This window comes from Suncus etruscus, chromosome 17 (genome assembly GCF_024139225.1).
Source record: "Suncus etruscus isolate mSunEtr1 chromosome 17, mSunEtr1.pri.cur, whole genome shotgun sequence".
In the NCBI taxonomy this organism is placed as follows: Eukaryota; Metazoa; Chordata; class Mammalia; order Eulipotyphla; family Soricidae; genus Suncus; species Suncus etruscus.
The window spans coordinates 41,639,127-41,663,849 of NC_064864.1; the positions used below are offsets into that span (position 1 = coordinate 41,639,127).

The 24,723-nt window shown below is 48.1% G+C and overlaps 1 protein-coding gene across 1 annotated transcript in view; it reads right to left on the minus strand.

Moving 5' to 3' along the window:
* CRTAC1 (cartilage acidic protein 1) overlaps window positions 1-24,723 on the minus strand; it is a 541,606-nt gene that overhangs the window by 382,072 nt on the left and 134,811 nt on the right. Inside the window, exons 9-15 of the mRNA XM_049790858.1 lie at window positions 24,388-24,470; window positions 23,715-23,815; window positions 23,180-23,348; window positions 15,399-15,544; window positions 14,238-14,280; window positions 13,626-13,769; window positions 13,053-13,194 (exon numbers count right to left, since the gene is read on the minus strand). Of these exons, the coding sequence (XP_049646815.1) occupies window positions 13,076-13,194; window positions 13,626-13,769; window positions 14,238-14,280; window positions 15,399-15,544; window positions 23,180-23,348; window positions 23,715-23,815; window positions 24,388-24,470 (805 nt within the window). The 3' untranslated portion in view covers window positions 13,053-13,075. The remainder of the gene's footprint in view (window positions 1-13,052; window positions 13,195-13,625; window positions 13,770-14,237; window positions 14,281-15,398; window positions 15,545-23,179; window positions 23,349-23,714; window positions 23,816-24,387; window positions 24,471-24,723) is intronic.

Here is a 24,723-nt window from a genome sequence, read left to right on the forward strand (position 1 = left end):
AGTAGAGCACTATCTTGTATGTGGGAGGCCCTGCTCAAAAGGACAGATGGGGTCTTAGATATAGCACAATGGACAGGGTGTATGGTCTGTATGAGAGAGGCCCAGGATCTATATACCCAGCACTGTGCAAACCCCAATACTTAAGGGAGACACCACTTATCATTGAGACAGAAGCAGCCCTGGCACTGCTGTGTGATGCCCAAGAACAACAACAAAGGAAAATGGTATCATCAGACTGAGGGACCATGGCCAGCCACTAAGTAGGGGTGGGGGAGGGAGAGTCCATATAGTGGCACTGAACTGGGTCTGGGGTGCTCTACAGGCTTGCCTGGGTTATATTCTGCAGCGGGATCTTTGCCTGAACTGTTGAGGACTTACTTCACTTCTGCTCTGACCTGTCTCCACAGAGGCTATGCTTGTGTTCAGGCTGTTCACTCTTTCCATTTGCAACACTATTGTTAGTAGTAGGGAGAATAAACAAATTTAGCAAGCATTTTTTCCAGTTCTTATTATGTGAAGGCATTGGTCCTGGGCTAAGATGCTCCATAATTTGTCAGTCCTCTCACCCATTTCACAGGTGAGGAGATTGAGGCTCATATACAGAGTGTGTCAGCTGTTTGTGCCCGAGTTGCAGGGAAGACGGAGCCCCAGCTAGAGGCTGCGCCATCCTCGGGTTAGGACTTGGAAGATTCCCTGGGGAGGCCTTGGAGTTGTGCTTGGGCTCCGGGGAGGTCTGGCACCTCCCAAGCCAAGGACATCATGGGAATGTGGGTGGGCTGTGCCCCCAGGGCATGTGGGGCCTATAGGGGAGACCTAGTTTGAAGTTGTGGAGTAAAGCTGGGTGAGGCATGTTTGCTGTTTGCCAGGGTCAGATGTGAGGAATGACCTCTTTTCCTACCTGCTGGTCACAGCCTTGTCCCAGCACTCCACATCCCACCCCACCATACACACAGCCAGGTTTCTTCCCACTCTCAAGCAGAGAAACACTGTGTTGCCCTGGTAAGGTTGAGTCCCTGGGAAGCTCTGGGCTGTACACACACACACAGACACACACCCCTTCTCTCTCTCTCTCCACCCCCACACCACTTCTGCAAAGCCACCTGACTGGCTTTCTAAGGCACAAAGCAAGGCTTGTGTGATACCACAGGCTTTACAGAGGCTCGGGGCGCCGCCGAGTGGCAAAAAGATGTGTTGCACCTGGGAATCAGACCTGAACCAGAGCTCAGCCCCCAGAAGAGCCCACAACCCAGAATTGTGCAACCCCTTTGTTCGCAAGGATTTTTCTATACCCCCCAAAGCACAGGGCCCTGTGGTTCCAATGGGTGGTGACCCATTTTCCTTACAAAACTCTAGAATGCTGTCTTTCTTGGGGTAGGTGGATTCTTCAGCATCCTGGGATACCCCAACTTCCTTCGCCACAGCTCTTGAAGCACTTCTGGTGAAATGGAATCCCACGTTTTGGGCTTTTCTGTTCACCAATATGGGTTCTGACCCCTATTCACTAGGTGGTCTGGATATTGGAGCACCTAGAGTTGCATTTTCTCTCATTTGTTCCCTGGGTTCAAGAAAATCTGCCCAGGACTGGCCCTATCCATAGATATTGTTTTTATTGTTCTGGATGTGCCAGTTCGGCTTCAGGGATTTGGCAATTCAATGGAAAGGAAAGGTCTAGGACTCCTGTTTTCGATGCTACTGCTGACTGAAATGACCCTACAGGCCTCCCAAAATGGCTGAGACCCAGATGGAAGCCTCAGTGGTTCCATAGAAGTGGCCAGACACAAAGTAAACCTGAGCCCTAGGATTCCCCTCACAGTTGAGTCCAGTACAGTGAAGAGAGTCTGTGAAGTCAGGCCTTGGGAGAGCCCCATGAAGCACAAGAGGGGAGACACAAGGCCCTTTGGAAGCTCATGAATGTGGTTACTATGCAAGCTCATTTAATGACAAAGCAAGGGGCCAGCCATTTAATATTTGTCTGGTTTTTGGTATGTATGACACATTTCAATAAAATTTACCCTCAACATTTTATTGTCTCAAACACAGGAACAGAAAACAAAAAATGCAAATAAATTTTATCTCATAGTTCCAATATGTATCATTATGTTAAATAGCCAACTGCAATTCAACTTGTGTGTGTATGCTTGTTTGCATGTGAGTATGAGTGTGTGAATATGCGTGTGAGTATTTTTGAGCGCATTTGTGAGTATATCCATGCATGTGAATGTGAGTATATAAGTGTGTGAATGTATGTGTGTGAATTAGTGTATATGAGAATGTATATATGAGTATATGAGTAGTGCAGGTTGTGAATATATCTAATAATATTTATTTATTTTTAAAGCCTTTTTATTATTTTTGTTTTGTTTTTCTTTGGGCCACACCTTGCTGTGCTCAGGGATTACTCTTGGCTCTGCACTCAGAAAAAGATCCTGGCAGGCTTGGGGGACCATATGGGATGCCAGGGATCGAATCTGGGTCCATCTTGGGTTGGCTGTGTGCAAGGCAAACAAACACCCCACGACTGTGCTACCACCCCAGCCCCATATATCTGATAATATTTATTATGATGAGGAATGGGGGATCTAAAAGAGAAGCTCCTTAGTCTAAGAAAATCTCAACACAGTCAGTTTTTCAGCAGGAACTTTTAATCATGACCTTCTTTGTATGCAAAAATGCCACTTTATCAGGGGGCAAAGTCTACAGTTTCCATTGGGACCTCAGAGGACTATAAGACGATCCTCAAAGGCTGAGAACAATCTGTGAAGAGGCATTAGTGAGAACTGGTCATGAATGTGCCTGGCATGAGTTGGTGGTAGGTAATGCCAGGCTCTCACTCTTTGTTCAGAGTCCAGCCTTTAGAGGCTCCCTAGGATTCTTCTCAGGTGACACAAGGAGGGTTTCATCTTCTGGCAGTGCCTAGGGCAGGCTATGCTGAGCTCTCAGTGCCTCTGCAAAGCAGCCATTCAAAGGACCTGTCATTTCAGCATCTGCCCCATGGTTTAACTCAGCGTGTCTCACCTGGGATCTGCCCTGGGACCTGTGGTTTTGAAGAATAGGAGGGCAGAGGAGGAGGGGGATGAAGGATTATGGAGGGCACCAGCAGCCAGTAGCACCCTTACAATTCCCTGAGCTATCCTGAACCTCTGTCTTAGTCATTCGTAAAATGAGAACATTAGGAGAATGCATCTTGGTAAATGATAATCTGTTTCTCCAATGTGAGGTATTATTGTTATTGCTGAAGTTACATGAAGACCTCATTATACAGTGGCCTCATGATATGGATTTATGGTCAGGTTTTAAACTCTTGCATAAAACAAACAGATATTTATCCAAGGGTTCACTGCTTCCTTAACATATGTCAGGAACATTCATAGACATTATTTTTCCATTTAGTTCTCTGATACTCAGGTGGATAGTTCTATTGGAAATCTTATATTATAGAGGAGGAAACGGATGTTCCAGGTGGTTAGTTAGCTTGACAAGTGCCCACAGCCAGGAAGTGTCAAAGCAAAGACTTGAGCCAGAGTCTCCAGTTCCAAGCACTGCTCTTATGCTGCCACAGGGCATCATAGTGCCTTGGAAGCCTTTCTACTAGAGCCTCATACAGATTCCAGACCCAGAGAGAGGCTTGAAGGCAAAAGAAAACAGAAGATATAGCTTGGCAGGGACATGGGGAGGCTACTTATTTAGAACTAATTTAAGTGAACCATTTTTGCAATGGAAAGTGATTGTTTCTGGTTTCTGCCTGAGAGCAAGGCTGAGCAAGGTCTCAGAAGTGAAGGACAGACACTTATTGTCCCTGGGAATGGCCTGCTTCCCTCTATCCCTGTGGAGATGCCTATTTTCCAGTACCTCCCTCTTTTACCACCTGGTGTCTATCACAGTGCTTGTCTTGGGGACAGCACATCACTAAGAAGCAGTGGATCTATGAGTGGCCACTGAGTGACCTAATTCAACTGCAAATGATCGCTGACTGATCAGTTAGAGGGTTGAAGCCATGACCCTGGCTAGCTGCTAGTAAGGATATCCAGTCTGCACCCCCATAGTTCTGCTCATAGTCTTCTTTTGTCCCGGGTGGAGGAGAGGAGCAAGTACTCATCCTGAGTACCCAAGGGACTCCCTGTGTATTATTTGAGTGAGTAGGTCCATGTGGGCTGAGTACTCTGCCTGGGAGTCTAGAGAGCAAAATATAATGGGTGAATGGATGGGTGGATGGATAGAGAAGTGAAGGGATAGGAAGAAGCTCAGTACCAGGAGATGACTGATGGCTCAGAGATGAGCAAGGGACCTGGCCAGCCAGAGATAGATTCTCACAGACCCCTGAGAGGCAAGGAATGGACAGGTACTGATGGGTCCTGTGTTCCCAGGTGAGGATCTTAATACAGGAACGTGGCTTTTCTAAGGGAAGAGGCAGTGAAAAAACCTGGTCCCTGGATGAACTCGGCATTTGTAACTCTGAGTGATGGATGTGTCTGGTGGGGGAAGATTCTTAGAGGCCTAGCAGTGCTTCAGCTAATGACTTATGGATTGTTGTAAAACCAGGCACTGCCAGACATGAATTGAGGAGGTGAAGGGGCCTGGAGCAGATTTTATAATAATGCCTGTGTTATATCAAACACAGTGCTGAGTGCTTTCCATGCTTTATGTGTAAGATGCCGTACACCAGCTCTGCGAGATTGTTGCATTTCTGTTTTGTGGAAGACAGTGAGCAACAGAGAGGTGAGAGAGCATGCTTATGGCCACAGGGAGTGTAAGTGGATGGATGGCTGAGATCCAATCCTGGGTCTATCTGATTCCAGAATCTCAGGGTGAAAGGAATATGTAAAGGCTAGATAGAAGGAAACAAGCAAGGTGGGAGGGAGGCAAAGGAGAAGCACTGGAGTTTTACACCAGCTCTCTGAAAAGAATGTGGCACGGCAGCAATCTAGTGAGGCTTTGGACCTAAATACCTTAACTAAATAATAGTAACTAATATCAATATTAACACCACTAATTCAAATGAATTAAAGACTTGGATGTTAGGGCATAAAATACATCGGAAAAAACATATGCAAAGCATTGCAGGAGATTGGCTCCAGTGATGTCTTCGGGAATTGGACTCCAACAGCAAAGGAAACAAAAGCAAAAGTAAACAAATGAAATTACATCCAATTAAAAAGCTTCTGCACAGAGAGACGATCATCAAAATGAAAAGACATTCCACCAAATGGGAGAAAATATTCCCACACCATACATCTGACAAAGGGCTAGTATTTACATAAATATAGAACTTATAAAAACACAACGACAAGAAAGCAAACAACCCCCTCAGAAATGGGGAGAAGAAACAGACACTTCACAAGCCATGCAGATGGCCAATAGGCACATTAAAAAAATGCTCATTGTCATTTATTACCAGGAAAATTCATATCAAAATGACAAAGAGATATCACTTCGCATCAGTGAGGGTGTCCTCTGTTAAAAAAGGTGGGCGTGTGTGTAAATAGGGGACCCATGCTATCGGTGGGAATGCAAACCGGTCCAACCTCTGTGCAAAACAGCATGGAGGGTTTTCAAAATAGTAAAAGTATTTCTACATATGACCTGTAATTCTACTCCTAGGTAGAGCACAGAAAACACTAATTTGAAAAGATCTATGCATGCTTGCACTCACTGCAGCACGATTTAGAACAGCTAAGATCAGGAAACAGCCTAAAGGTACAACAAGGTGATAACAGAGAAGTGCTGGCAGATGTATACAAGTCATTGGGAAGAGGAAATCTTGTCTTTTGTGAAAACAGGGAAAGAACTAAAATGAGTTCTAAAGTACTAAGCAAAATGAATCAAAAGGAGAAAGACAGATACTGACGATCTTAAATGCAGGACATAAAAAAAAAAAAGTCAAAGCAAGGAAACTGAGGCTCCCAACCAGAGGTGGTGTGGAAGGATGAAAGGGTGATGGAGATCCAGGGGAGCATATGGGTACTTGGGAGGTAGGCCACTCGTGTTAACATATTTTGTGTAGGGCCCGGAGAGATAGCACAGCGGTGTTTGCCTTGCAAGCAGCCGATCCAGGACCAAAGGTGGTTGGTTCGAATCCCAGTGTCCCGTATGGTCCCCCGTGCCTGCCAGGAGCTATTTCTGAGCAGATAGCCAGGAGTAACCCCTGAGCACTGCCGGTTGTGGCCCAAAAACAAAACAAAACAAAAAAAACCAAAACAAAAAAACACAAAAAATAAACATATTTTGTGTAACATATTTTGGGGGGGCACAACAAACTGTGGTCAGGACTTACTCCTGGTTCTGTATGTAGGGCTCACTCCTGGTGGGGCTCAGAGGACCATACATATTGTGCCTGGGATCAATCTGGAGTTTGCTGTATGCAAGGCAAGCACCTAACCTCTGTACTATCTCTCTGGCTTGTATTAGCATGCATTTTTTAAGAGGTATGAAGCAGTACCCCTAGAATACAAACTGCCTCTAAGCCAATCTCAAAAACAACAGAAGCTCACCTTGTGATGGAGTGAGGCACTGAGCCTTCTTCCCCTGGCCAAGAGCCTGGAGGAGCTTGGGTTTCCTCTCCCTGTTTCCTTGGTATCTGCCTTCCAGGCTTGTAAATTTGGAGCCTGGGGATTCGCAAGTGTGGAGGATAGACAGATGGTCTCTGACTGAGGATGATTCGACTTAGGGCTTTTTTAAGCTTAATGATGGTGCCAAAGAGATCGCATTCAAAAAACACATTTGGCACTTTGAATGGGGCATTCTCTCTTATGCTTTCCTTTCACTATAGCCTTTAGCCAATTACACGAGCTATGCATCACTTTACTGCAGAGGTAGCTTTGTGTTAGCCTTTGTCCCAGGGCCAGGTTGTGTGTTGTTCTGAGCAGGGAGGCCAAGCTAAGTGATGATGGTTGGTAGGGTAGGTGTGTCCAGTGCATTTTCCTCTTGTAATAGTTTCCATTTTGCCATGTGCTGAGCCAGGATACCAGGATACATTGAAGAGGATCTGTATGTGGGGTTGATCATTCTCCCTTCAGTCTAAGCTTGCTCCTCTTGGCCACAGTTCCAAACAGCATGAGAGGAACTGGGGGGGGGGGGTGTTCCTCCCCAGAGCTGTGCTTCTAGGAATTTAGGGGAGTTTTGCATGAATGATTCAGGGAACAAATCTTACTATTGGACTAGCATTCTAGAAGGGGAAGGAAAATCTTTGTAGAAGTGATTCTGGGCCGAGACTCTGCTTTTCTGACAGGATGGCAGGCAGGATAGAGAGATGCTGGGCAGGTCTTCCTGGGCAAGGGGTGACCAGATCTCTTTTTCTGGTGCCACTAGCCCTGTCAACACTCCCTTTCTCAGACCCCTCACTGTACCTGTGGCCTTTACCCAGTCCTTATCGTCCCTGTGCCCCACAGCCCACAGTCCTCTGAACCCTGGTGGACCTTACCTGACACTGCTTCTATGTCAGTAATATTGAGAGCACAGGCAGCCTCCCACTTCTGAAATGACTGCGACAATGGAGCATCCCAAGTGCATGAGCTGGAGGAGAAGCAGGCCAGGAGCACCTGGGAGCCGAGTTCCTGGTAGGAGTAGAGCAAGGAGGAACCCCAGGAGGAGCCTGTGGTCTGATCGTGCTCTGGTTCTCTCTCTCTGCTAGGTTTCAGTTTCCACCTTTGAGAAGATGGTAAAGGCCTATCTAGACCCCTTTCTCAGTGCCTCAGGATAGAAGCATCAGGATTCCATGGTAGCTATGTGTCAAGTCCCAGGCCAATCTGCTCCTGGTGACCCCAGCTCTGTGCAGCCCAGTCAACGCCAAGTTCTGCGTCTGTTGACTTTATTTTATGATGATTCACTCTGTACAGGGAACCAAGTGGAACCTAAGCAGGAGATGTCAGCCCAGCCTAGGTTCCAGGAAGGTTTGCTCTGTTCTTTCTGGATTCTTTTGTTCTTGAGTCTCTTCCTCATGCTGCTGGGGGAGGGGTGCCTGTGGGTGGTACCCCTTTGCCCTAACTGGCCATGTAGGCTGTGGCCAAGTGTGCTGAGGTTCATTTATGGGCACAAGCCCTGGTTCAAACTTGGTGATTTACTAGTGTTAATACATTTCTAATTGATCAGGGGCTGCCTGTGTGCCAGGCACTGTGCCAATAGTCTTTTAATCATCTTATTTAACAGAATATAAGTCTGGGAAGCAGGCATTGCCCTAATTCTATAGACAAGGAAATCCAACCCGAGAGGAGCTGACCAGCTTTCAGTTGGCTCAGATGCCAGTTTCTCAACCTGACTGGTCCTGATTGTCATCCATCCAGCAGACATCCTGACTTGCTCAAGTGGGGCTCTGCCTTCACCACCACCCAAAATTTGAGTCACCTCACTTTCCTTTCTGTACACCTGTGAGGTGGGTGGTCTGTGTTGATCTTGCTCCTCTGTTCTCTCCTGGCCTCGGAGTCAGGGCACCAGGACAGGTCAGAGATCACAAGTAAAGGTACCAGCTGTCAGCTCTGAGAGACTAACACTGCAGGCCGAGGCTCATATGTCCAAGCTGAATTCACATTTAGGTCTAAATTCCAGCTCCGGCGACTTAACTCAGCCTGTGACCCTGAGAAACTTATTGTTTCTGTGCCTTGGTTTATTGGATGAGTAAACAGACTGATCTCACTTCTCTTAGAAGTGGGGATGGGTGAGGAGTAGGAGGCCCAGTAGATATTCCAGAAAGAAAACTACTTCTCTTCCTGCACCTCCTTCTTGATGCCGCCCCTTTGCCCAGCTGTGCCCTGCAGGAACAGGCCAAGAGGAGAGTGGGCAATATCTGAGGTGTCATCCAGTCCCCTGCCCTCTTACCAGCCTCTTCCATCCTTCTGAAAACTCCTGTTGCTAAGGAGATGCCATATCAGTCTCAACAGGACAAGGCCAGGTTCTGTCCATCACTGAGAAGAGAAATGACAGCTAACCCCTGGAGGGACAGTGGGAGGGACTCTGCCCAGCTTCTGGGCTCAGGGTTTAGGTGCATGAGGAATGGCTCTGTGAGACAATGAGTCATCACTCTGCCCCCTATAGCCTCGAAGTTTTGTAGATGACCAGCAGCCTTTTATGAAAGGAAATGGGGATCTGAAGTTCAGAGTGGCCAGTCTGGGGGTGATGCCCAGACCCTGAGAGGGGGCCATCGCAGCCAGAGTGACACATGATCAGACTCCTGGCCCTCAGAATGGCACCTCCCCAGAGCAGGGCTGGTGACTGAGGAATGCTGGCAAAGTCTCCGTGGATGGCGATGAGGGCCAGGCCTGGTTATCTTGGTTTATTGCCCAAAGAAGACCTGCAGATTCTGGTCCAAGGCCTCCATCTCTTCCTTCCACACTAGCCTTTGGTTTTGAGTATCATGAGAAACTGTGGCTTAGTGGTTCAAGTGGCCACCTCCAAGGAAAGAGGATGCAGTGCTCAGACTGATGGAGTCCTGGCTCTGCTATCTCAGCCTGGGGACCCCAGTGTACTTAGGGGTTCTGTACAACTGGTCTGGTGACTAGCCCCTCCTCTGGGGACTGTTGTAGAGAAGAAGAGCATCAATTCATGTAAAGACCTTAGATACAGTCTAAACCCACTGGATTCACTGAACAGTTGCTATAATTATGTAGAGGGAACTTTCCTGGGAAGAGAATCATTCCTGGATGGAATAGAGAGAGGTGATTCCTGGTCTTGAGCTTTTTCAGAACTTGGGAAGTTCTACTGGAGTGTAGTTGCCCAGGCCCTCTCATAACTTAACTTGTCAGACCATTTTTATTTTTTCAATTGCATACACAAGCCTGGTAGAACACCCAAAGATATACAACTTGGATGGAGCTGGGAAGGAGAAAGGGTGATGAGCTGGGTGCTGAAGGGAAAGGAAGGGCTTGAGTCACCTGGGCTCAGAGAAAGGAGATTTTTAAGCCTGTAGGCAATGGGGCCACCAAAGCTGGCAGGCAGGGATGTAGCCATAACGAAGGTACACCCATTGGAAGTGCCAACCATGGAGCACACAGATAGCTAAGTGCACTGGCTTCAAGCAAGGTGGCACTGTGACTGGTGGCTTCTTGAGTGAGTGACTAAGTTGGTTCAAGGCCTGCCTGTTCTCTTTATTTTCAGTCTCTTCTTACTTCCAACACAGCATTTTTTGGGGCAAACACTTGACACCCTCACTGGAGGGGACCTCGCCACGTTCAAGGGAGAGGACCTGGCTTGTCACAGAAGCAGTTCTTAGTGCATGTTTGCTGAACAGCTGCATACATGAATGAATGAATATAGATAACAATCTCCTTTTTTTGGGGTGGTGATGGCATGCAGTATTGGGATCATATGTGGGCAACCAGTGCACAAGGCATGCACTGTAGCCACTTGAGCCATCTCTATAGCACTGGATGCTTATTTGCTTGCCTTTTTGAGGATATATTTTCCAAGCGTGCTCAGGAGGCTCAGGAGACTCTCTTGGTGGTTCTCAGCCAGCTGTGCCCTTTGTTCAATGCAAGGGCTCAAAGAGATGGTGATATTCAGGTTCCAAGAATCACTTGAGCCACCCCAGCAGTGCTTAGGAGCCTCCAAAACTGCACCCAGTAATGCTTGGGGGGATGACTGTGTAGTGTTGGAGATTAAATTGGGGTTACTTACCTGCAAGGCATGTGCCTTAACTCTTCAACTATTTCTCTGGCCTAGAGCTTCCTTTCTTATCTATCAATGCAAGAGCCCAGCCAAACTCTTTAAAAAGCTCTTTAGATTTCTCTCCTATTTAATACACTGGCTGGTAGATTATCGGGATGTTGGTGACCATGTCACCTTTCCTCACTACTCTCCATCCAGTATCTAGCTCAAACCATACAAAATGTTCAACCAACTCTGTTGTTTGAAGGAATGGCTGGTCTGGAGATGAGATTAGCTCTGCGCTTAACATCAGGGGCCTTTTGGAAAGCCAGTCACCAATCTGTTGAACTATAGGACAGGAATATTTCCTGTTCTAAGAAATCGAATTGCAATATAAGATGACACCGAGCTATTAACCCAAAACAAAGGCATTCCCCCACCTTCCTCTTTCCTGCTAAACCTAGTCCTTTGTATGTAAAAGCCCATCTGGATCACTTGGTCTTTCTCCTCCTGCTGAATGGGTTTAATAAAGAAAGAGTAGACTGACTTTGGCATGCAGAGATACCATGAGGTGAGAAGCAAACTGACTCCATGGTTCTTCCCTAACTGGTTTGGCTTATTAATCCTTTGCTGCTACCCTGCTTCTCCAGACCTGTCTGCCTGGGGTTGGAGATAAGGTGTGTGAGGTGATTTTACAACATGTGATTTATTTTATAGTGCAAAGGTTCACAGTTATTACTTAAGAGACCTTCTTGGGAATGTCTGTCATTTTTTTAGCTTTATGGCTGTCTTGCCATCTGTCCTGTCCCTTATTGTTCCTGCTCTACATGGGACCAGTCAAAGGACACATGTTAAACCTGTTTTTTACTGATGCATTTCTAACTACTGTCTCTGAGGGTTCTGGGTTTTACTTATCTCACTAGCATAGATGCCCTTGCTTGTCTCTCAGAAGAATGATGGAATAGGACTGTCTACTGTCCAGGGAGCTTGCTGGCTTAGAAGTAGCTGGCCCTGTGTCATGGGAAGATGACTTTGTCTGCACCTTGTTGACTTGTTTTGTCTCTGGGTTGTGTTCCTTTCACATCTTTAATTCCATGCCAACACCCAAGAGTGGGCTTTGCAGAAGAAGAGTGAGTTTTAAGCAGGTATATGCTTTCCGTGAAATTATAGCTGTTTTTATTTTTAAACTTTTCATTTAAACTCCTGTTCCAAGCATAAAAATGGCACTTGCTATGGGGAATTAATATTTTGTGATTTATTGGGAGTATTATTGGGAAATCAAGTAGTGGTAGGCATTTTTTGTTAAATATGGTTTTGAAAGGCTTGCTGTATTCTTGAGTGTGCTTTTATTCTATCTGGGGGCAGATTTGCTTCCCCTTGTAGAATAGATCTGGGATTGATAAAGAAACATCACTCCTGATGCTGGTGTACAAGTTTTCTCTGGCTTTATATCACCCCCAGAGAGTGCTCTGGATACAGGAGCTCCCCAGTTTTGGTCTTTCCAGAAATCAGGATAATCAGAGATAAGTCCTGTCCATATCTAGATACTCTCTGTAGCATCTCAGAAAAACAAAATGCTCTTAGGAATGCTTCTATCCAACAATTTTGTCATCTAGAATCAGGAAACTGAGGCTCAGAGCAGAGAACTGATTTTTTTTTCCAAGTAAAAGGGCTCTCACTAAGTTCATCCCACTCTCCTGACTGGCTCCACCCCAGATCCCCTGAATGCATGCAGGCACACACACACACACACACACACACACACACACACACACACACACACACACACACCCCTCATGCCTGGACCAACATAACTGTCTTAAAGTAGCCTTTAATCACATGATGGAAGAACTGTCACTAAGGCAGCCCCTACTCACCTCGACACATTTGTCTTCTCTAGCCAGGAACCAATATCCAGCAGAGAGCTTATTGGCACAATTTCTCCAGAAAGAGGTTGGAAGACTTGGTAAGTTCAAACTTTAATGTTTTTATCCAGACTCCCAAAAGGAGTCTTCCCTTTCCCTTCCCTCCATCACCACCAGTCCAAATAAGACTTTCTCTACCACAGGAAGTCATGGTGCAAGGAGCAGAAACAGCACAGGTCAAACCATCAGACATGTGGAGCATGAAATCAACTGAGCAACTAGTCACCTGGAAGCCATCTTTGTTAAGGGAAAACTAATTCATAGGTGATATGGGATAACACAGAAAAGCCAGGACTTTCTTAATTTTTCCAAAGGAGTGAATAAGATAGGGTGGTATATAGGTTAGGCTTTCCTTTTCTGTTTTCTCAGAAAACGTGCAAAGAAAGGCTTCACAAACAGCTAAGGTCACACACATATCATCACTCAAACTTCCCTTTTTAAAGATGGCCACTCCTGCGGTCCATTTAGAGGGAACACGCAGAGAACCAAATCTATGGGGCATGGAGAGAGACAGGCAGCAAAGAGAGATTTAGTTTTCCACAAAGGTTGTCAGTTTTTTTTTTCCTTTATTGACAGGATTAAAGTGCATATAACTGAAGGCAAAGTCCAAGGCCTAGAGAAAGATATAAGGCCCAAGAGAGAGGCTCAGAGATTCTAAAGGCGGCAGAAGGATACCTACCTAAAAAGGCCACTTGAGCTGCAAAAAGCATAGGCAGGGATAGAGAAAAATGGGGAAAAGGAAAAGGTGGTGGAGAGAGGGGAGACATGGAGAGAGAGAAAGGGGTGGGGAAAGAAAGTGGGAAGAAAAAGATAAATACTAGTTCAGAAATCTGGACAAACATTAATAGTCAGTGCTAGTCTACATAACTGGAAGTGATGTAGGAATGCAAGGATAGGAAATGTGAGATGGAACAAATGAGATGGCATCAGGAATGGCACCCAGGGTCCCTCCAGTGGTTGCAGTAGTGGAGATTCTTCTCCAGCCCTCTGTCTGGCCTTCCCTGGAGATCCGGGTGGGATCTGAGGTGACCCCATCCATCAGGAGGAGGTAGGGCTGGGCACTGTCATGTGGGATGATGGGAGACAAGTTCCTTGGGCCCCTGCATGAAGGGAGGCAACCTCACTCACCCACACAGGCCGAGCCATCCTCGTTGGGCTCAAAGCCCCGGCTACACCGCCGGTTGGTCCGGCACCTATAGCTTCCATATGTGTTGACACACACAGGCTTGTCTCGTGGGCACACGAATGGAAACTGGATGCATTCATTGGTGTCTGAAAGGGGAGGGAGTCACTCATGAAGGGCCAGCCGGGCTTCTGGCTCAATGATTGTCACCCCCCTCCTAACCTTCACTCATCGACCATGACTATACTTTGCTTCCCTCTGGCCCAACTATCTTGCTAGTTCCTAGTGATTTCCTTATGCTGGGGGTGCTTGGGCTGGGCCTGGGTCTTTGCTTCCATCACTTGCACTTTGTGTATTTGGAATACACTACATGTATTCCAGACTTCCCACCTGCACTGACAGCCTCTTTTTTGGTGTCCAGACTGATGAGTCCTACACAGTTGATTCTCAGATTTTGTCTGTGTTCAGTGGAACTCAAGATATTCCCCATTAGAAGCCCTGTAGCCAAACAATGCAAACCCCCACCCCAAAACCTCTGCAATCCCAACCCTGCCATGGTCAGGACAGACCTGTCCAGGAGATTCCACACCCAGTTCCGAAGTTCACAGGCAACTTACCCATGCAATGGCCATTTTCCTGCTGGGAGAATCCTTGGCCACACTGCAGGGGACAGGAGAGAGAGAGAGAGAGAGAGAGAGAGAGAGAGAGAGAGAGAGAGAGAGAGAGAGAGAGAGAGAGAGAGAGAGAGAGAGAGAGAGAGAGAGAGAGAGAGAGGTCCTGCTCAGGTCCCCTCCAGCCTCCACCTCAGGGCAGTATTTCAGAATACAGGTCAGACTTAGCTCTGGGTTGGGGGTTGGAGGTAGATCAGTCTCTTCCCTGCAGAACCCTAACTTGAAAACAGTAGACAATGGGGACTGGACAGTAAAAACAGGCTCAGCTGGATCCTGTCTGGCCTTCACAAGGGCTCCAGATGGCAGAGCCCATGGTTCCACTAGCACCTTGAAGCCATGACTGAGCTTTGCTAAGGTGAAATAGAATGAGGGACAAATACTAGTGGACAAATATTGGGGCTTGCGAGGGGCCTGATCATTCCTCACAGCCCCTTTCCCACCATGCCAGGTACCCTCACCCTACCCCACCATCTGGGCATTTCCACCGAACCAAGTTTCCCTTCCCAGTAGGGAAGTAAACCTCAAGCACTGCAGATAAAATTTGGGCCAAATGGCAGAGACTAGTGAGCTGGTCATGCCAGCTGTGGGACCTTTGGTAAGTCTAGATGGGTTGGGCCAGTGACTCAGAGACAGATGCTGGGAGTAGGATGGGGACTCACACCAGAACATTCAACACAGTGGACTGTAAGGTGTGGGGAAGGGCTACAAGGTAGGGGTGTAGGGGTGTCTCCTTTCTCATATACCTGAGCTGAGCTCCCCTAGCAGCTTCCCCTGAGCTCTTTCTTCTGTGTGGCTAGAAGCATGGAAAGAACTGAGATAGGGATGAAGGGACTTGGGGCTTATCAGCTAAGGTTCTCTTGCCTTGGTTTTCCTCCCCTGTCAAGTGAGTGCAAGAAGACTTGCTCTGCCCTGAGTCCAAGATCTGGGGGAGGATGTAGGGCATCTCAACTGCTCAAGGGGTCACTGGGAAGTCTGCCCTTGATTGCGACTTCCATTACTCCACAGGCCAGAACTGCAGGTTTCTGGAAATCCATTTTCAGCCCCCAGGGTTGGGGTGGGGAAGGGTGGTTACCCTACTAACCTTGAGGCCCACGACCCTTTGCTCACCTCCAGAGGGGCCACTTCTTGAACTCTGTTTTCCTCACGGGGGTAGAGGATCTCCAGCACCGAGTTCATCTCCCCGCTGGCCACACTTCGACTCACCATCTTGCCATCTGGCCAGGTCACCTCCACGCTGCTGGCTTCATCCTTTCCTGCAGGGTGGAGGAGAGTCAGAGGAAGCAGAATTTTCAGTGGAATACTGTACTTCCCGCACTAGGTCCGGCTTATTCCGGGTCACATTCTGCTATTTGGAAATGTTTTGCTCTGCTCTGCTCAATACAGCAGCCACGGCTGCCGGCCACTGGCAGTAGAACTCAGATGACCATGAAACTGAATTTAAAATTTGATGAAATTTTAATTGGCTTCCTTTTTTTTTCTTTTGGTGCCATACCCAGAGGTGTTCAGGGCTTATCCTGGCTCTGTGCTCAGAGATCAATTTTGACAGAGCTTAGGGGACCATTAGGGGGTACTGGGGTTGGACCTGAGCCAGTCACATGCAAGGTAAGTTCCTATCTATTGCACTATTGCACTATCTAGCCTAAATTTTAATAGTTATGCTGCTAACAGCCGCACAGATCAGACAGCCCCAGAATTTACATTTTGGGGATGTACCATCAGCGTGAGGTCACTTTCAAGGAGATTGTGCTAACTAGGTTGATTTTGAAATCTTGAGTTCAAATCCTTTCTGTACCACTGACTCAATATGTCAGAAAGAATATGTTGGTGGTTGAACATCTGGACACTTAGAGATAAATATCATAGATATTAGATATCATAGGTATTAGAGATAAATATCATTCCTGACACTGGCTTATTGTGTACCCTAGGCATGTAATATTTCTCTCCTACTCTTAGTTATCCCCTGGCCCAGTCTCTGTTCCATACTCCTAACCCTGTCCCAACCCCTATCCCAACCCATATTTCTATTCCTCTCAAACTGTATCTCGTTCTTCAGCTCTATTCCTATTCATCCCAGGATGACTTTCTCCCTGGGAATGTTTCCAGAGACCTTCCCACCTAGGGGGAGGCACAGACAGGTAATGTTGGATATAGATCAGCTCCATGAAGAAAACTCAGCAGTACAAGGGGATAAAGAGACACTAGGGTGCCTGGGACCCTTTCTGGCCAGGCTATTGGGGTGAAGGCATTTGAGCTGAGCTTTATTTATTTATTATTATTATTATTATTATTATTATTATTATTATTATTATTTTTGGTCACACCAGGCAGCACTCAGGGTTTACTCCTGGCTCTATGCTCAGAAATCACTCCTGGCAGGCTCAGGGGACCATATGGGATCCTGGGATTCGAACCACTGCAAGGCAAATGCTCTACCTCTGTGCTATCTTTCCGGCCCCTGAACTAAGCTTTAAATGAAAGCTGGGCGATAAAGCTGGCAGGTGAAGGGCCTTCAGCAGAGCTGAGAATTTTGCAAAAGCTGATGATGGGTCCACTTGCACACACCCTCAAGGCGATGCCACAGAGTGGATGAAGGTAGGCTGGAAAGATGCATCACTCTTAGGCATCACTCTCAAAGCCAGGCCCAGTTCCTGTGAGAACAGATGTCCAGGCTACTATATCAGTATGTGACTATATCAGGCTAATAATGATCAATCTAAGGGGGAGCTACAGGGTTTGGGTCGCCCCTTCAGAGAGAGGCACTCCTAGTTAGTCACCTGGAGAAGGCTGTACACAGCACAGGTGGGAGAGAGGGGTCAGGCCCCTTGCAATCACCATCAGGTAGCTGGAGCCAACCATCTGCATGTACCCTAGCATCATTCGAACACTGGTAGAGCAAGCAGTCTGTGCCACTTTGCCTCTATGTGCACAATTATTCCAGAAAACAAGTGAGGTGCAGAGAGAGAACACATGCTTTGTATATTGGGGAGCTCAGTGAACCCCAGCACTGAGTCTTGTAGGTCCTGGCTTTGAACTATGCGATTCAGTTGATGGACTATCACCAGGCTCTCTCTGGACCCTCTGAGTTCATTGCGGATCCCCATATAAGACAGGTAAGGCTGGAGAGAGCCGAGGAACATATAGTAATTGCAGGCAGACCTTACATCAATGGATTCTGCCGTGGTCACTATTGTGGGGTGTACGTTCATGAGATGTTTTCATGTTTACAAGGAAGCCCATGTTTTAGACAGATCCAGGCTGGATGGAGAACTGAGGTGGGGCCAAGAGCCAGAAAACTGCCTCTTCTTTCTCTTCCTCTGCCCAGATCTCAAGCCCTTAGGTACCATCCTGCAGATCTAGAGGGAGCGGCACCTTAGAAAATGCATTTTGTAGCACACAAGTCCTTTCTGGGATTTTACTGACCCACTGCCAAGCCCTGAGGCTTCTCATTGGAATGTTCTGGCTCTCCAGCTGCGCTAAATGGAGGGTGGGAGTTGCTGCTACAAGGTGAGGGCATCAGAGTGAACAGGCTTGCGGGGACCTGGGCCAGAGATCATGGAGGGTCTCATACCAGACCCTGCCTGACTGGTTCTGGGGCTGGAGCTCATGATCTGCTACTCCCTCCTTCCATTATCATTTTATGGGGGGCAGAGGGCACAGAAATGGAATTGGAATATTTGGTCCTCACCCCCACTTGAAGTGGTATCTTGATCAGAAAATGTGGCATTTTAAGGGTGCACAGCCCTTGGATTGAGTGGAAAACATAAAATGTAAACATTTTCCATTTTAAAAAAGGAGACAAAGCAAAGCCAATGATTCTCACCTAAGCCAACAGAACAGCTCCATGAATACATTTCCCAGCCTGACTGAAGTGCCACAAATAACTCAGAAGAGTCGCAGAATATTCATGGATGATCAGAAATTTACATCCTGTGTTTCCCGCATGCAGGAAGTATAGCTGAATCCTGCCACCTTTTTCCCATGGAGGATACATGCCAGAGACACTATGTCTGACTCAGAACCATTCCTCCCTGGTCCCCAGAGTCTTCTCTTGTAATCAGGGCACTGAACTCTCCAGGAATATGAGCCCCACCTCATCCCCTAGTCCCAGCCCATCCTTGTCACTTCTTTGGTGTGGTGACCTCTTGCAGTTCAAACAAAGATAGTCTCTATGGGCCACAGTCCCAAGGAATCTGTCACCCTCATTACATTAAGTGAGTCTGCAGTTCACTCAATAGCTCCTCCAGCATCTCCCCAAGGAAGGTTCTAGTTTGATAATGCCCATTTATGAGACCAGAAAACCGAGACTTGGAGAGGGGGAACAGATTGCCCAGTTTCCCAGCTAGAGCACATCCTACCCAAAACTCTATCTGCTCTCGCTTTGTTCTATTGCATGACCCCCTCTTCTTCACCCATGGGCCAAACAACACAAGCAGGGTTCAGGTGGGAGCACTGGTTTCAGTAGGAAGAAAGCAGATGTAGCTTCATCCTACCTAGATGATTGAGCCATGAGCATGAAGATGCCCAGTAAAGCAGCAGCACAGCCTTGGCTGCTACACCTTCCACCTGGGGGAGCAGGAGTTTAAGTGGTGGAACAGGGAGGGAGGGGCCCTGGGGGCACATTGTGGTACAGCATAGAGGCAGAAAGCAGAGATTGAAGGTCGGGAAGAAGTTCCATGTGGAAGCAGGAAGAAGCAGAGTGAGACTGTCTTAGTGTAGTGGGGGGATGAGAGCCAAAACCAGAGGCACTTGGAGTCAGTCCCTGACCCTCCAGGCCACTCGGCACAGCCAGAGTTTTATCTCTTTTTCAGATGTACACAGGAGCTCTGCCAGGGGAAGGACAGTAGGTGCCTGAGTCAGGCCAGGATCTGGACCTGGGCACAGCCCAGCTCTCCCCTGTGCCCACAAGTTTCCCATCTTCCCAGAGAGGGGCCTGGCTCCCAGCTGCTGAATTGGGCAGCTCCTGGACCATTTGCCAGCAGAAGTACATGGGCTGCAGGGTCCCCTTGGACATGAGGTGAAGAGCAGCAGGGATTGGCCTCTGGCAGAAGGACAAAGGACATGGAAGCACGGAGGAACTGCGCTTTTCAGAATTACAAGCAAGACAGATGGTGAGAATACAGTCGGTGGAATATTTTTGCACTTTAATAAAGCAATTTTTGTGTGGGCCACTGAATTTGTCTTCCCTAAATGAGCACCGGTGAACTTGGAGGCAGCTCTTAGTCATTTGCAAACAATAAACTTGAAAAGAAGGTGTATGTATATGTGTTTGAGCATTCGTATGTGCATGGGTGAGTATATGTGAGTGTAAATATGAACATGTGAGTGTGTTTGTGAGCATGTGAGCATATGTGAGTGTTGTCTTTATATGTGTTGAGTGTGTGAGTATATATATATATATATGTAAACTGTGTGTTAGATTGTGTGTGAGTGTATGAGATTGTATGCATCAGTATGTATTGTCATTGTAGGGCTGTCTGAGGGAGGGAAATGGGGTGCTGGCTAGCAGGTTGGCTCTTTGTTTGCATTTTCTGGCAGACTTGTGCTGCCTCGGTCCTGCTCTCTAGGGAATGGACAGCCAAGGTGTGGGGTTTGGGGCCTGCAAGCCCGGGCCTCCAAGAAGCAATGCAAGCAGAAAGGAGTGATGAGGATGATCTTTGTGCAGGCTGCCCTCAGAGCAGGATGGAGAGCAGTTGCAAAACAGGATAGAGCTCCAGATGTGAGGGATAGGCTGAGCCTCAGAAGGGACAGTTCAGAAGGAGAAGAGTAGGGACTCTGTACCCTCTGGGGAGAACTCCCCGCTGAACAAACATCTGCATGGCCCCTGGGTTTGCATCAGGATCTTTCAGAGCTAGCACATGTAAAGCTGAGAAGCATGAGAAGTAGCAGCTCAGCATGACCTCTGGGCCCTCAGCCCTGAGACTCCTTCAGCCTAAGTAAACAACTGAGGAAGGAAGACCCTCAGGTCATGCCAAGAGAGGCAGGAATGTGCACCCCATACACAGCTCTGCTCCAACACTTTAATGCAAAGACAAGACACAGCCACAGAGGGAGGAAGGGCATCGAAGGTGGGAGAGCAGGAAGGCTGTGAGGGCATGAGATGGGCTTCCTGTGCCTTCTCCTCTTGCACAAACTGCCTTTGTCCTTACTACTCTGGCTCTTGGGACCTCCTGGGTGCAGGACTTCCACCATCTTACTCCTAAAACTACACAACAGATGCTGTGCCCAAAAACAACATGGGCAGCACCATAGGAGCACAAACCCTCCGGGGGGATGTTTATGGTATGCTGAGGGCAGAGAAAAATTGCTTGCTTGGGAATAATAAATAGGGAGAGTAGAGCTCAGGGCCTCATATCTTTGAGGCCACATTCTCTGCTCTAGGACATAATAATTTCTGGCTCGAAAAGTCTCCAGGAAAGTCTCCAGGAGATTTTATCTGCCTGAGCCCTCCTGCAAATGAGCCCATCATCAAAGCTGCTCAGAAAGTGCAGGGCTGTAATGTCACTGGCCATTGACCACAGCAGTGCTGAAACTGCTCCTTGTAGTCCAGTGGTGGGGTGCAGAAGAGCATATGCTGCATAAGTGAGGCCCTGGGTTTGATCCCTAATATGCAGAAAACAACCCAAACAGAGCCAAACCCAAATGCTGCTGACCCGTTGGCCTTTGCATTCCAAGTCCTCATGCTCTGCATTTTTTCATAGCACTGACCTCTGCTAACACCTGACAGACAAAGATACTTGTTAGGTTCCTGGTCTGCCCTGTAGGAGTGTGACATCTTTAGCACTGGCACCACAGAGGCGCTCAGGACAGTGAGAGAGACTTAGACCAGATGCTGTGTTGGAGGGATGAGAGAAATTCTTTCCCTTTGTTTTGGGCCATTCTTACTGGTGCTTTTCACCATAAACTGGCATCACTCCTGTAGGACCCTCCAACACGCAAAGCAGTGCTCCAAACCATTGAGTTCTCTCTCTCCAGCCCAGAAATATATATTTTTTAAACATTCCAGATTGAGATTATGGTGTCATTTTAATTTTTCTTTAAAAAGATGCCATAGTTCCTATTTTTCTTTTACTAAATATAAATGATTCTACAATCAGAAAATAAAAGCCTCCAAACACAATTGCCAGCACTGCTCTGCTGGCAGGGCCCTGCGAGCTCCCTGGCAGCACTGCCCTGAACCACCCTTCACTAGGCTTCATTCTGAATGCCCCACAGCCTGCTCACATTCCTGTCTTGCTCTCCCACATCATTCTTCAGGACAAGTCAGAAACTCCCACCTCTGACCTTTGCTCAAGCCAGCCCAGCATCTAGAATGCTCCTCCAGACCCCTTCATTTATTTTTATTTTAATTTTATTTTTGTTTTTTTGGTCATACCAGCAGTGCTCAGGGGGTAACTCCTGGCTTTATGCTCAAAAATCACTCCTGGCAGGCTCAGGGTACCATATGGGATGTCAGGATTCAAACCACAGTCCTTCTACACGCAAGGCAAACTCCTTACCTCCATGCTATCTCTCAGGCCCCCAGACCCCTTCATTTATATCATTGAACAATCTTATAAATTGCTACCTTCCTCTTAAACTAGTTCTAGGTCCAGTTCCTGAAGTTTTCAAGAGAACTGATGTTTCTCAATAGCCTCTCCACACGAGTCTCCATCCACACGTTCTTTGTGTCAGAGCCTCTGTTTGGTCACCTCCTCCCACACCTAAACCCTTCCCCTCTTACTCCCCCTTCTTTTCTCCCTCTTTATCCTCTTGTTCCCCTCTCTCCCTCCCTCCCTCCCTCCCTCCCTCCCTCCCTCCCTCCCTCCCTCCCTCCCTCCCTCCCTCCCTCCCTCCCTCCCTCCCTCCCTTCCTTCCTTCCTTCCTTCCTTCCTTCCTTCCTTCCTTCCTTCCTTCCTTCCTTCCTCTCTCTCTCTCTCTCTCTCTCTCTCTCTCTCTCTCTCTCTCCCCCCCTCTCCTAGGAGAGAGCTCAAAGGATGCAGTGAGGTAGATAACCAGCACTGCAGGGTTCCCTGAGCAAGGTTGGGGTGCCTCAAATGCTGAATCAGGCTCTACTAGGCATGGCCTCCCAAACCCAAACCCAAATTAACCCAATGAAATGATGAAAAACACCTTGACCATCATATCAGCAGGGCAAATGCTTTTCCTAAAAAGTGTGACCTGCCAACTGGAAGCAACCCCTGGGGTGGCCCAGCCTGGTGCACCTTTGGGAAACCAGCCTTGATGGCCTGGAATCTTGTGGCTTCTTTTCCAGATGACATGAAGGTGACACGTTTTTGAGAAAGGCTAGAAACTAGTCACCAGGAAGGACACGGATGAAAAGAGGCACACACTCTGAGCAGGTTTAAATCCTGGTCCTGACCTTGCCCTGCACGAAAGCGTGGGTGGGTTTCTTAATGGTTCTGTGCCTCCTCCCACATGGAAAGCAAGGATGAAATGTGCCTGTCCTCCAGGGCAGCCAGGAAGGGCAAAGATAGACTGAGTGACATGGGGCAGTGTGGCGAGCCCTGAAAGACTTTATTAATCAGCCACTTGGAGCCCTGTACCTGCTGGCACATGTGCATTCCCTTTCCATTTTTTCCTGTGCACAAAAGTGCATGTATAACATTAACATGCATATGCATGTACCAATCTGGGTTCATGCTTTATATTAATATTATATCATTTCCTAAGCTGCTAATACTTGGGGGAGGGTGTGGGACGTGGAATTTGATGAAAGTGGGAGCAAATCCTTCTGAATTGGGATTCAGGGAAGAGATGAGTGGCTCCCTCAGCATTTTGTCCATCATATCCTTCCTCATAGAGCTGCTTTTCAGCCTTCCTCCCCTTCACCCTCCAACTCCTGAATATTTCTGCAGGATGCAGGTTCAAGTCTCACCCAGACTCACCCAGACCAAAGTGTGCCACAGGTTCCATCTCACACAGGTACCCTGATCCCCCGTCAATGATTCTCAGGTGGGCTCCGCTCTTCTTGGTGTAGAGCACAACCTTGGCGCCCCTGGCAAAGGCCCCAAACCGGGTCCGAGGTACCACGCGTAGCCAGTTGTTGCTGAAGCCCTGGAGTGGGTAGAGGGTGGCTGAGTAGTGGGGACCTGAGAAGGGGAGGAAGTTGAGCCAGGAGGGCGGGAAATGGCTCAGAGGGCTAGGTACAGGTTTTGCCTTTAGGAGCTAGCTCCAGGCTCAACCCTGGCACCAGGAGAGCCCCTGAGTATCACTAAAGTAGACCCCAAATAAATGAACAAAAGAGATCATTGTCGGTGGGAGGAGACCCAGGGACAGAAGGCTGGGGAGGAAGACAACTAGGAAGGAGGGTACAGTGTTGTGGCCTCTTCAGTCTTCATCCATGTCATGCCCTCCAACCTCCCCCAACTCCACCATCTAGCATGTCAGGAGAGCCTCAAGGGTCCCAATGGCCCTGCGCACCTGGTTGCCCCGGAAGACAGACAGCGGCTGAGCCATGGACTCCCCGTGGGACAGGATGAGGTCCAGCATGCCGTCTCCATCAAAGTCAGTCACCACGCCCCCTGCAGCAAGAGGTCACGCCTGGGCAGGGGTCGGTGGGGAGGCTTCCAGCAGCGCCCTGGCCGCGCAGTGGGAGTAGGTGGGCAGGGAGCCCCTGGCTGTGAGGGTCTGGGGCCTACCACCCACTCCAGGAGGTCATTGCTGTTGTCTTTCCAGCATGCTCGCCCCTTAGTGATGCAATTTTTGTCATTTTCCATATGTCTGTCTCCTTTAGCTGACTGAGAGCCCAGAGAGGCATAGAAGACATCATCACCCCTATTTTATGCATGCGGAGAGTCAGACCCCCGAAGCAAATTTGTCAAGACCACTAGATGGGTCCTGTGACTCCTGGCCCTAAACTCTTCCTCTGACAGACTGCAGAGAGAATGGACTGTCCCTCTACATGTTGGGGCGCTCCTCTATCTCTTGTCTCCCCCATGCTCTAGGGACTCCATCATCAGATTGGCACAGGACAAGTGTCACCCTCCTCACTGGCTCCCCACCCCACCACTGGCTCCCCCATCCTCCCCATCTTGACCCTAGGTCTGGGCCGCATTGAGTTGGGAGGTACAGGCCAGAACCCTGGGTGCCTCACCTGTGCCCCGACCCTCAGGCTCTGCGGCATCACCAGGATTTAGCTCCTCAATGAGTGGGTCCCCATGCTCGCGACGGATGACACTTCAGGAGAGGAAAAAGGCTGATTAAGAATGAGGAGAGTGATGGCCAGGCCTAGGGGGACCTCTTCTCCATTCTCAGGGCCTGTGTACTCAGGCCCTACTGTGCACAGCTGTCATTAGTGCCCTAGGCAGCCCCTCCCTGCTTACAGCCCAGCCTGTACCTGGTCCGCTCCCTGCCTGGGCTTTAATTTATGTGGGTAAGTATTGATTTCACCATCTCTAGTGGATGAGTTATTGAAAGCCCAGGGAAGGGC